This window comes from Grammomys surdaster, unplaced genomic scaffold (assembly GCF_004785775.1).
Source record: "Grammomys surdaster isolate TR1022 unplaced genomic scaffold, NIH_TR_1.0 332948, whole genome shotgun sequence".
Classification (NCBI taxonomy): Eukaryota; Metazoa; Chordata; class Mammalia; order Rodentia; family Muridae; genus Grammomys; species Grammomys surdaster.
This window is the reverse complement of record NW_021628144.1, coordinates 4,548-16,993: the sequence shown is the minus strand read 5'-3', so window position 1 is coordinate 16,993 and position 12,446 is coordinate 4,548. Positions and strand designations below refer to the sequence as shown.

At 44.5% G+C, this 12,446-nt stretch overlaps 1 protein-coding gene across 1 annotated transcript in view; it reads left to right on the top strand.

The window, feature by feature from the left end:
* Positions 1 to 12,186, top strand: part of LOC114616672 (ubiquitin carboxyl-terminal hydrolase 28-like) — a gene marked incomplete at its 5' end in the record, with an annotated part of 40,379 nt that extends 28,193 nt beyond the window's left edge. The window contains 11 exons of the mRNA XM_028762100.1: positions 93 to 321; positions 2,596 to 2,790; positions 3,715 to 3,854; positions 4,025 to 4,204; positions 5,088 to 5,183; positions 6,601 to 6,779; positions 6,889 to 6,967; positions 7,992 to 8,071; positions 8,567 to 8,690; positions 9,800 to 9,995; positions 12,011 to 12,186. Coding sequence (XP_028617933.1) covers positions 93 to 321; positions 2,596 to 2,790; positions 3,715 to 3,854; positions 4,025 to 4,204; positions 5,088 to 5,183; positions 6,601 to 6,779; positions 6,889 to 6,967; positions 7,992 to 8,071; positions 8,567 to 8,690; positions 9,800 to 9,995; positions 12,011 to 12,186 — 1,674 coding nt within the window. The remainder of the gene's footprint in view (positions 1 to 92; positions 322 to 2,595; positions 2,791 to 3,714; positions 3,855 to 4,024; positions 4,205 to 5,087; positions 5,184 to 6,600; positions 6,780 to 6,888; positions 6,968 to 7,991; positions 8,072 to 8,566; positions 8,691 to 9,799; positions 9,996 to 12,010) is intronic.
* Positions 12,187 to 12,446: the final 260 nt, after the last annotated feature.

The window sequence follows — 12,446 nt, the reverse complement described above, 5'->3', positions numbered from 1 at the left end:
CTTTTGCTAGTTGGGAATGTTCAGAGTTGTAGTGACATAGATACCATCTGATTTCTGTGCCCGATCTGAGAACCCTCCTTTCTTATTTACAGGTGCCTTATCGCTTACATGCAGTTCTTGTTCATGAAGGACAAGCCAGTGCAGGACACTACTGGGCATACATCTATAACCAGCCCCGGCAGATCTGGCTCAAATACAACGACATCTCTGTTACTGAGTCTTCCTGGGAGGAACTTGAAAGAGATTCTTACGGGGGCCTGAGAAATGTCAGCGCGTACTGCTTGATGTATATCAATGACAAGTTGCCCCACTTCAGTGCAGGTAAGCATGCTGACTAGAGGAGGGCATTTGGGGAGCTAGTCCCTGGGAGAGGAGCAGTCTCATACTTATTTTGAAGACATTTGCAAACTATAATTTTTTACTGTGTAAAATGTTCTTAAAACATAAAAACTGTAAGAGAATGAAAAGGAAAATATCTCACGTAGTCAGAGAACCACTGCCCTCTATGGTGTAAAGTCATAAATTTTGGCTGAGAGTGTTAGAAAGGGCTGTCCCAGTCCTTGGTTGTTGGGAGTCCTCGTTACTGCCAGGATTGCTCATCTTTAAGAAGTACATGGAGGGCTGGGGACTAAGAGTTTTTGTAGAGTGTTTGCCTAGTGTGCAAGAAGCCCTGGTTTGATCCCCAGTACCTTGTAAACCAGGGCTGGTTGTGAGGTGACAGGATCAGATATTCAAGGCCAGCCCAGGCTACTTAAGACCCTGATGGAAAAGAAGCAAGTAGACTTCCCAAAAGGCAGCTAACAAGGGCTTTGCTGTTTTGTTGCAGATTCTTTTTGTTGGTTTTGATGACATGGTTAGAAATAGAATCCAATGTGTCCTTCATATTTTGCAATTTTTTTTTTATTAAAGTGTTTAATGACTTGCTTATGTACCATTTACCCAGTAATTCACCTTGGTTTCTGACAACACAATAATTGCGTGGAATTTCAGGAAATAAAGTATTTGGGTCCCTCCCTCCCTCCCCTCCTTCCCCCCTTCCTTTCTTTTTTTTAAAGGCAGGGTCTCATTATGTAGCCTCCGTCTCCGGAGTGCGCTCATCAGTGCCTTCATTTTCTGCTCAACTGTAATGTAGTGGGCGGTCATTCTTTTAAGACAGTAGCTCCTCTAGCCTTTCCTACCTTGTGGGCTCCTGATCTTCTTGCCATCACCTCTGGAGCTGTACTGAGGTTATAGCTGTGTGCTACCATGCCCAGCTGAGACATTCTTACTGCTCTTGGATATCATAGTTAAATTGATAAGACTATTACCTTGCGTTTTCTTTTTCCTCTTTTTTTTTTTTTTTAATAAATTTATTTCTGTGTATGTGCCTGCGTTTCTCTGTGTTTGTGCACATGTGCATGCAGGTACCTACAGAGGACAGAAGATGTAGGATGTCCCAGAGCTGGTGTTACAGGTGCTTATGAGCCACCCTCCGTGGGTGCTGGGAATTGAACTTGAGTTCTTCCATAAGAGCAAGCAAGCATTCTGAAGCACCGAACCCTCTCCATTTTCTTGTATCACATCTGTTGATGTTCAGGTTTTTAAAGAAATACCAGCTACATCCAGTGACTGCCCATGACCTATCGTGTGTTCATTCAACCAACAGATAATTTTTCTGAGTTTATTGTTATTTTATACTGATAAATATTTGGCTGCATGCATGTGTTCGGGTCCTGGAGTTGCCCCACAAACTATATGAACACAACTCTCAGTCAGACGGGGTGGTTTATTGAATGCATACCCTAAGACTGATCAATTAGGGCCGCAGCTCAGAGTTCGCTTAGAATTCAGGGGCTGAGCCATGACAATGAGCATTTCTTAGGGCCAGCTAGTAAAGGAAAACCATAGAAACAATCCAAACCGTGAGCGCATGTGCAGGTACAAGAAGTACAGGTTGGCTTTGACTCAAGCTACTTTAGATATAACAGTTCATATTGATCTTTAATATGGTGGGTCCTGCCTAAAGGTCTGTGGAATATCTTAAGATTAGCAAACCTCATATGGAACATAGTAACAGGATATGTGATCAGCATGACCCTGCTCTGAGTCAAGTTATTTTTCTGTGTCCATGACTGGCAGGCATGTTACAACAACAGGATGAAAGAGCTGGCAGGCTACAACTGTTCCAAGGTTGGGAGGTGGGGGGATTCACTCAGCATATGTACGTGGACCACATACCTGCCTGATGTATCAGATCTCCTGGAACTGGGATGGGCACTTATGAGCTGCCATGTTGGTACTGCAAACCAGGACTGGGTCCTATGCAAGAGAAGCCTGTGCTGTTAGCTGCAGAGCTGTCTCTGTAGCTCCAGTAGATAAATACCAAGCACCTGCCTGCCATGTGGCCTGCTCGGTTCCTGATGTGCTATGCCAGTTAGCCTCATGCTGTCAGAGATTCTGGTTGAATTCCGTGTGTGTGTGTGTGTGTGTGTGTGTGTGTGTGCATACTTGTGAGTGTGGATGTCTGTTAGGGACAGAGGGAAGCTGGGATGTGCCGCCCTTCTTCTGTGACAGTCTGCTGGTTTACCATTCTCTGTTTTAACTATTTTCCCTCAGAGGCAGCTCCTAATGAATCTGATCAGACTGCAGGAGAAGTGGAAGCCCTGTCTGTGGAACTCAGGCAGTACATTCAGGAAGATAACTGGAGGTTTGAACAAGAGGTGGAGGAATGGGAGGAAGAACAGTCCTGTAAGATCCCGCAGATGGAGTCCTCCCCGAACTCTTCCTCACAGGATTTCTCCACATCACAAGGTATTGTCCAGTCAGGCCCTTGCTGCACTCCCATACTGTGCCTGGTCTGGTCAAGTCCTTGCTGTCCTCTCCAGCCAACCCCAGATACTCAGTGACAAGGCGATGTCTCTCTTCACAGTGTCTTTCTCATATTCGTGTGTGTGTGTGTGTGTGTGTGTATAATTTTTTTTTCTTTGATGGAAGGAGTGTGGGAATATGCTCCATATAACACATTGTTGATATCAGAGGACAACTTGTGGGAGCCAGTTCTCTCCTTCTACCCTGGTCATCAAGCTTGGCAACAAGTACCTTTACCACTAGGCCGTCCTGCTGGCCCAACAGTGGGTTCTGTTTATAATGGCTGTCACACAGTTTGGTAGGATTGGTGTGCCTTTAGAAGTTGCTTTCTGAAAAGGCAGAAATATTATGAGAAAGGCTGTCTGTGCTTTCTATAGTGCTTTGCTTCTCCCTCAGGTTGTAGGAGAAAGGATGACAGGATGGAAGGTTAGACTTCTCTCCATAGGTGATCTTTAATACGTGGTTGAGGAAAGGAAGCATCTTTGGCATGAAAACTTCAGAAAGACTGCACAGTAATTATAACAGACCTTTGGGAGTCCTTGATGTGGACTGACCTTCCTTCCTTCCTTCCTTCCTTCCTTCCTTCCTTCCTTCCTTCCTTCCTATGGTTTTTCGAGGCAGAGTTTCTCTGTGTAGACAGGCTGGCCATAAACTCACAGAAATCTACCTGTCTCTACCTCCCAAGTACTGGGATTAAAGGTGTGCCTCTTCTGCCTGGCAGAGTAGCTGTTTCTTGTCAAAATTTCTAGGGGCATTTACATAGGCTTTGAAAGAGGTGCTGGACTATATATTGAAATGTGTGTCCCTCCTGCTTGCTGTTCATCAGATGTGACACTTCTGTGATTATTTCCTTTTATTTGTTGTTAGAGTCCTCAGCAACATCCTCTCATGGGGTTCGATGCTTGTCTTCTGAGCATGCTGTGATTGCAAAGGAGCAGACTGCCCAGGCAATTGCAAACACGGCTCAGGCGTATGAGAAGAGCGGAGTAGAAGCAGCCTTGAGCGAGGTGAGACTGGCTGAGGGGCCCTCCTTTGAGAGGGTCTGGTTTGTGACACCAGCAGCTACCAGCTTTCTGTCGTTTCTGTTCTCTGTCTCTGCTGAATTTAACCAGCCCTCTTTATTTCTTCTGTTTTTCTCCATTGTTCTTAACTCTATCCCTCCATTCTGCTGCCACAGCTTAAGGAAGCTGAATCCGAGAAGCCCCAGGAAACAAACCTTGCAGAGCAGTCAGAGCAGGCCGCAGAGGCCAGAGACCCAGAGGCTGCTGCCCCGCCTGACTCTGAGGTCTCTGAAGTGGAGATTCCCAGTGTGGGAAGGATTCTGGTTAGATCTGATGCGGATGGCTATGATGAGGAGGTACAGGGACAAGTGCAGGGTAGCCGTGTGTTGTTTTCAAAAGGTGTGTCACCAGCTGATGTCTTCTCACTGACTCAACAGCCATAGAGGCCTGTCTGCTTCTGACCTTAGTTGCCCCTTATGAAAAGGCACGGGTGACCCATTCCTGCTGTGCACTTTTGGCATGCGTGTGTGCATGTGTATGTGTGTACACCCAGCTTGTATTGAGCAGGGACGGCTACAACGCCTGGATGGCCTAGCGAAAGGATTAGCTCCATTTGGTATTGTGAACAAAAATACATTTACCTTTGAGAGATGGTTTGGTTTTGGTGGCAGTCCATTATTTTGTCTTACAAGTAGCCTTTTTCTACTTGCTCAGTGAATAAAACAAATGTGGATTAAAGTTGATTTTGCTTTTAATTCTGCAGTTGAGCAAGCAGCTGTTCCTCGTGGTCTGCCCCTTTTTGAGTAGCACTGCACACAAATAGTCTTTAATCCTGTCTCTCAGGTTTCTGCCTTTTGCTGTGGGTGTATATATATATTTTTTAAGTTTGCAGTTACTTAATATATGCCTTCATTCCTTCATTCTTGTGGAGTGCTGACCATATGGTTGAACCTAATCTTCAGCAGCGCTCCATCAGAAGTGTTCTTGGCCATCTTTGTTTATCGCATAGACTTAGAGTGTGCACATAGAGGAGCAGCTTGTCATAGGCATCTTTACAAGGATAGCCGAAGCTCTGCATGCATCTAGAATAGGGCTGTGGAACTTGGCCTGCAGCCTGTGCCAGCCAAGGAGAGGCAGCGCTCGACTTCTCCTCAGCACTCTGTTCACCTCGCTTCATACGGTTTCCTTGTGAACCTGTCTGCTCTCCTTTTTCTCTCTGTTTTGTGCCCTCTGTGGTAGGTGATGCTGAGCCCTGCCATGCAAGGGGTCATCCTGGCCATAGCTAAAGCACGCCAGACCTTTGACCGAGATGGCTCTGAAGCAGGGCTTATTAAGGTACTCCTGTTTTAATTTTAATCCTCATAACCCAGGAATATTTCTGTCAGACGGTGGGAAACAGTGTGAACATTGCTTATGCTGGGAGATTGTTCAGTCAAAAGGATACATTTTTGATATCCAGAACCTACATTTAAAAAAAACAAATTTCAACAGGATTGGAAAGATACTCTTGCATAATAAAACCCTATTTAGTTCCCAGCAGCCAACACTGGACAGCTCACTGCTAGCACTCTGCGTGTCACTCTGGTTTCAGGCCATTTGGCACTCTGTTGTCTTCTGTGAGTACTAGACATACACACGCCCATATATATATACATGTAACATGGTACACTGTAATCCCAGTACTGGAGAGGCAGAGATAGGATCCCTGAGGCTTGCTGGCCAACCAGTATAGCCTACTCCGGTGAGTTTGAAGTCAGTGAGAGTCTTCATCCCAAAAAAGTATGATGGAGCAAGGTATAGTGGCACATGCTTTCAATACCAGTGTTTAGGAGACACACAGACAGATTCAAGTGAGGTTCAAGGTTCACTCGGTCTACATAGTGAGTTAAAGGCCAGCCAGGACTACACAATGAGACCCATGCCCAGTTCTACACCCACTCCACACAAATGTCTATTAGATAGAATCTGAAGAATAGTACTCAAGGTTGCACTCTGGTCTCCACACATGTACACCCTAGCACACAGACACACAGTAGCCTGTGTTGAAATGAAACATGACACTGTCTTTGCTGTCCAACTGATGAGCTAGCCGTCTCACAAAGCTGATGGCTCATCTTTGCCTGGCAGTGTCCCAGCAGTGAGTAGTGCCACTGTGCATTGCATCTAGTCTACAGGGATGACGAAGTTGTTAAATGTTCATTGATGACACAAACTCCGAATCTGACTTTGTAACTTGAGATCCTTCATTTTAAAAAGGGATACTATTTGAGGATTTGACATTTAAGATGTTTGAATGAGATTACATTTGGGTGGATTGTTAAACGATTTATACTAAGTGCTTGTGTTTTAAGAACTTGCTGAGTGGTGGGCATGCTGTCACATACCTGTAATCCTAGTAATTTGGCAGAAGAACCAAAAGGATGGCCACAAGTTTGAGGCCAACCTAGTCTATATAATGAGGTCTAGGGTAGCCTGAACTACAGAATTGACCCTGTCTCCACAAGCAAACAACTTGATGGGGAAAATGAGTTTATTTTTTGAATATAGTATGTCTTTAGTCAGGATTTTAGTCAGGATTTGAGGGAGTTCTGATATGCCAACAATTCACATCCCATAGTTGGCTTTTGTAATTTCTCAACAAGAATTCCTTAGCCTAGCGTGAATTAATGAGAGGCCCTTTGGTGTCAGTTTCTGTATGTGTGCTCAAGTCCACGGTGTCCCCTTTCCTACCCCTCAGTTCTGTCTGTAACAGGCATTTCATGAAGAATACTCCCGGCTCTACCAGCTTGCCAAAGAGGCGCCCACTTCTCACAGCGACCCTCGCCTTCAACATGTCCTTGTCTACTTTTTCCAAAATGAAGCACCCAAGAGGGTGGTAGAACGGACCCTTCTGGAACAGTTTGCGGACAGGAACCTTAGCTATGATGAGAGGTGAGAATGCGCCAGCCTGTTCCTGCATGGGGTCTCACGTGGCCACTTCCTCCAGTTCGGAGTTGCTGCCCTGTCCCCTGCCATTGCTTTCTGAACTCTGTCCACACAGATCTATCAGTATCATGAAGGTGGCTCAGGCCAAGCTGATGGAAATTGGTCCAGATGACATGAACATGGAAGAGTATAAGGTAAATGTGGGTCTTTGTTTTTAATTCCTCCCAAAACCTTACTTCTGGAGGCAAGTGATACTTGAGATAAAATGAAGTTTTATGTTACCAGACTAGTTCCCTGTGAACTTGAAAGGGGAAGGGAAACACAAAGCTGGGTGATGTGGGCCACACCTTTAATCCTAGCACTCTCTGAGTTCAAGGCCAGCCTGGTCTACATAAGGAATTCTAGGACAGCCAGGGATACAAATTGAGAGGAGGAAAAATGAGTAAGAATCCTGTCTTAGGGCCAGAAGCATGGGTCTTGTTTTCAGGCTTGGTTAGCCTCCTGCTGTGCTCCTTTCCTAAGGGCCCTTCTAAGCCTTGTCCTGGGCTGTCTGTTTGTGTAGGTGTGTGGTGACATCGTTTACTAGTAAGCATTAAAATTGTGGGCTACAGATAAAATTAAAAGAACAAACTCTTCTGTGTATAAAAGCATGTGTGCCAGAGTTGTGCTGTTTAGCTCGTGCTCCTTTCTTTCCCGTGGCTGCCTGTGCCTGTCATACTCAGGAGTGTCATTTATATACATCAGAAGGACTTGGACGAACGAGTGTCCTTTATATACGTCACAGCTCCCTTCCCCTTGGCTGTCTATGCCTATCATACTCACATTTCTATATGTCAGAAGGACTTGGATGAGTTGTGTTGGGATTAGGAGAGTTTATAAACTCACTTAGATGAAGTGAAATGGTCTTTAGCAGAAGGAATAGAACACAGCAGCTTAGGTCAGTGGTGGGAACATACTCTAGGCTAGGCTTGCGTTTGTCGTGTGTTGAGGAGGACTCTGGCCTTACTGATGCTCCTGCAGCCACCTCCTCAGTGCTGGGTTTACAGGCGTGCACCTCCATTTAAGTTGGTTTTTGTTTTTTTACCCAAAGGTTTTGTGTGTTTTTGTACTTGACCACATGTTCTGAGTACATGGTTGTACTGAATATATAGCACCAAAAGTGAATCAGACAGTTGGTTTACTGAGATCAAGTCACTAATAGTGGTCCTTCCTTTCCAGAGGTGGCATGAAGATTATAGTCTGTTCCGAAAGGTGTCTGTGTACCTTCTAACGGGCCTGGAACTCTTCCAAAAAGGAAAGTATGTTGGCTCTTTTTTCCAACTAGCATTGATAGTCAGAGCACTAACACCCAGGGACACTCAGAAGTCACCGTCATGAGTCCCCTTCTTTGTCACATACACTGTGCCTGCCCACACCCATGCTTCATCGTCTTCTACACATTACACTTTTTCCCCTGTCCTTTATGTAACAGTGGGTTATCAGTGAGGAGATGTGATATTGGGCTCCCTTAGTGACCACAAAGTGGTTTTGATTATCACAGGCTCTAATGAATAGCCAGTCTCTTTCCTTTGTTTTAGAGATAGAGAAAACCTGAGGTTCAAAGATGTTTCCTGATTTGTCTTACCTTTCTTGCTCCGTGTGCAAAACAGCTGAGAGTGGCTGTGGGTTTGGCTCCCATGTTTTCCCAGTACATCATATTGCAGCCGAATAGCTTCTCATTACAGAAAAGTGAGAGCAAAGCCCTAGGTTTTGGCAACAAGAATTCATCTATGGATTGTCTCCCACTTTCTAAGGTACCAGGAAGCATTGTCCTACCTGGTGTATGCATACCAGAGCAACGCTGGCCTGCTGGTGAAGGGGCCCCGCAGGGGCGTGAAGGAGTCTGTGATTGCTTTGTACCGCAGAAAATGTCTTCTGGTCTGTACCATTTACAAAATGTTAATCTCTCTTCCTCCCTCCCCGCGTCTCTCCTGCTCTCTCTTACTTTCTCTGCATATCATTCTTCTCCCACCCCTGATAAGTTGAGCCAGCCATTCCCTTCTCATGTGCCTGCATTAAGTAAAGCTTTCAGCATATTGCCCCCACGAGGCATGAGTTTGTTGAGCACAGAGCCACCTTCTGGTCAGCTGTTTCCTTTGAGCCCACCATGTACTGAGCCACATGAATATGTGGGAAGAATGGAATGTTTCCCAGGGTTGCCTAGCAGAAGGCAGTTTTTAGGACTATAAGTATCTTAAAAATATATTCCAGTCTTATACTAGGTTAGAGAATGTAAGAATTATTCTTGCTAACCTTGTTATTTTACCTCTTTTACATTGAATAGCCGTAGGGAAAGTCTAGTGTAATGCTGTCAATCTGCCCAGGAGTTTATGGAATTCTCAAAGATGGCTTGCTTGCAGGTTGTCTTTGTGTATTCATTTCCCCAGACATCTGTGGGATTATCCTTGCAACACCCTTATTTTCTGGGAATTCTTTGGTTGCTATGTCAGTGTAAGGCTGTCTACTATGCTGTGAGGTGGCCCCTAAAACTCTGTACTTTTGGCTTCTAAGTCACCACATATAGGTCATCACCTTGAGTATCCTCACACTCTCTTTTCTGCTGCCGTACTAGGGTTGATCTAGGTTTCCAATCACTGCCTCTAGTGTTTTATCAGTCACATGGGAGACACCTTCAGCCATCTGTGACAACTGGCCAGTCTGGGAGTAACCTGGGTTTCAGTGTCTTCTGTGAGTGGTTCTAGTGGCCAGTGACAATTGAGAATCATTCAGTAGGTCTTAGGGTAGAAGCAGATGTCAAATATGACCGTGGCTGGTAATGTAGGCCATTGAATCACAAGTGTGGGTGCATTAGAATCATCATGGGAGTTATAGAATCCCAGGGCACAGGTCACCTACATCCTAATTATGTCAGAACATCTGGGGCAGGAACCAGTGCTTTTTTTTTTTGGTGTGACTGTTGGCTTGGATTCATACTAAAAGTGATACTTATTTTTTTCAGTCTCCACATGTCTGTCTTTTATTTGTAGGAGCTGAATGCCAAGGCTGCTTCTCTTTTTGAAACAAACGACGACCATTCTGTAACAGAAGGCATTAATGTAATGAATGAGTTGATCATTCCCTGCATCCACCTGATCATTAATAACGACATCTCCAAGGACGACCTTGATGCCATTGAGGTCATGAGGAACCATTGGTGCTCTTACCTGGGGAAGGATATTGCAGGTGTGTTCTTAGCACTGCTTAGTTTCTGTGCTTTTGCGTATCTGAAACCTCACAGTGAACTCACTCTTTAGTGTCACTGGTTGTTGAAGCCTTTTAGGGGATCGAACCCCTGACATCTTCTGTGAGAGATACATGGGTCTGCTCCATGGAAACGGCCTGGGAAGTCGGACTCTACTTCTCTCCACCTCCTTGCCTCAGTCAGCAGCTGAAGCTGCTCCAGGGTCAGCCCACTAGTCCTGGGAGCTATGACTGCTGGCAACTAAACCCAGGGTGCCTGCTCCCTGGCTTCTGTCTGTGATCTGTAGTACTGTTAATTTTCTATCATTTTCCCATCTTCTAAATTATGAGGTTTTATAGTTTATTTATGTAGAGTATGAGTATCTGATGGCTCTTTAAACTTTCTTGAGGTTTGAAGTTGCAGTATATAAGAATATTATTAACTAATTACTTCTGTGAATTAGTAAATGGAATATCTTGAGAGAGCCTGATTTTGTAGGTGCATTCATTTTGTTCAGAAGGTGCATGTTCTGATAGGAATCCTTCTTGTTCATTTCCCACTCTGTAAAGAGTCAAGTGACATGTTTTAGTCTACAGGATTGAGTGATAGATCTTAAAATAAGCAATTGCTGTGTTTCCTTTTGTTGTATGTTTTTCTTTAGATTATGTGAGGTATAGCTTTACTTAATTCTGTGGACACGTTAGTATATTTAAGAATTTGAAAGACAGTAGCACCATCTGTGTGTGCAGTACACAGCATCACATCCAATTTTTTTAAGATTTAAGAGGACACTTGGTAAGAATAGCCATGATAGCAAAACAGCTTTGCTACTTGGTAAGCAGACCTTTGCTCCTGGCTGGCCCGAAGCTTACTGTGTAGACCAAACTGGCCTAGAATTCAAGAGATCTTATACCTCTGCCTCCTGAGAGCTAGGATTAAAGATTAAAAGTGTCCTCTACCACACCAAGCTAGTTAAAAGTGTTGCTTGTATGTACTGCTGTTGAGTGTATAGAGAGTGCATGTGCCTCCCTCAGAGGACAGCTCTGTGTACTTAGTCCTTTCCTTCCATCTTCCCCTGGGCTGAGCCTGGTGATCTCTGGTCAGCTTGTGCAGCAGACACCTTCTCTCCAAGCCACCTCCTTGTTCCCACCCAGGTGTGTGCATGGCAAAATAGATACACAAGTTAAACCTTTATAGATTTAAAATATAGAGGAATTTTCTGTTTGTAAATGATGATAACATATTTGCATGCTCACAAGATGGGTTGCTTTATCTTCTCATAAAAGGTTAAATCTTGGGTAGATATTTGATACTTAAGAATTTAGAACATCTGAAACCAGACTTGTTCAGACTTGCTTGCTGGTTGAATTCTCTGAATGGCAATGATGAGCATCCCACGTCAGTCACATCAGTACATCATTTTAAATGCGAGAGAGCCATTCAGGGCGTTTGAGAAATGATTGAAACTCTAAGCTAATCCCAAGCCAAGGTGCACTTAATGCTTTTTCTCCCTAAATAATGAAATGTAAAATCAGCAACCCAAATAGCAGTTTTAAAATCAAACACCTTATTACAACTCAAGCACCATCTTGATGCTCATGTGCATCCGATAATGGTGGGAAAGTAGTTAAAAGTCTTTTCTGTAGTTAAGTTAGTAATGTTTAATATAAAGAAGGAAAACTTGGCACTGTTTGACAGTGACTTCATGTATGTTGTGTGTTTTCAACCAGGACTGCAATGGTGTCGTGGTTATATGTTTGCTTTTGAGCGGGTTCAGACATCCTTTACTGCTGCCATGACAACACTTTCCCCAACATACGCAGACATGGAAATAGACTTAGTTATGCAGCCCTATGTGGGCTTCTCACCTAGAGTGGGAGGGCCAAGTTCCAAAGGCATCTTCTCTTAGCTGCAGCAGGATGCATGCTGTCGAGTTGACTTTTGGCTCCTGAAGCCCTCCCATATAGCTATGGCCTTGTTTATACTGTGTGTATGACAATCTATTTTTTCTCTACAGAAAATCTGCAGCTGTGCTTAGGGGAGTTCCTACCCAGGCTTCTAGATCCTTCTGCAGAAATCATCGTCCTAAAGGAGCCTCCGACTATCAGACCGAATTCCCCCTATGATCTTTGCAGCCGCTTTGCAGCCGTCATGGAATCTATTCAAGGAGTTTCAACAGTAACAGTGAAATGAGCCGTCATGGACTGTCAGTGCTCAGTCTGGTCTCTGGTTACCTCCTGCACATGGCAGTCTGTTGCAAATTCCCCAGAGAGAGGGCTTGGGTGTCTGAGCAAGATTCAAACCCTCGACCCTCTTGTGACGTGTGTTTAAGGGATTGAGGATTAAGTTGCACATTTTAGGTACAGGATCATGAGAGCTATTTCACTGCAGAAGGCAGGAGCCAGTGCATTAAGGTTTTGAATTATCCCAGAAGACCTGGATTGCCTTTGTAA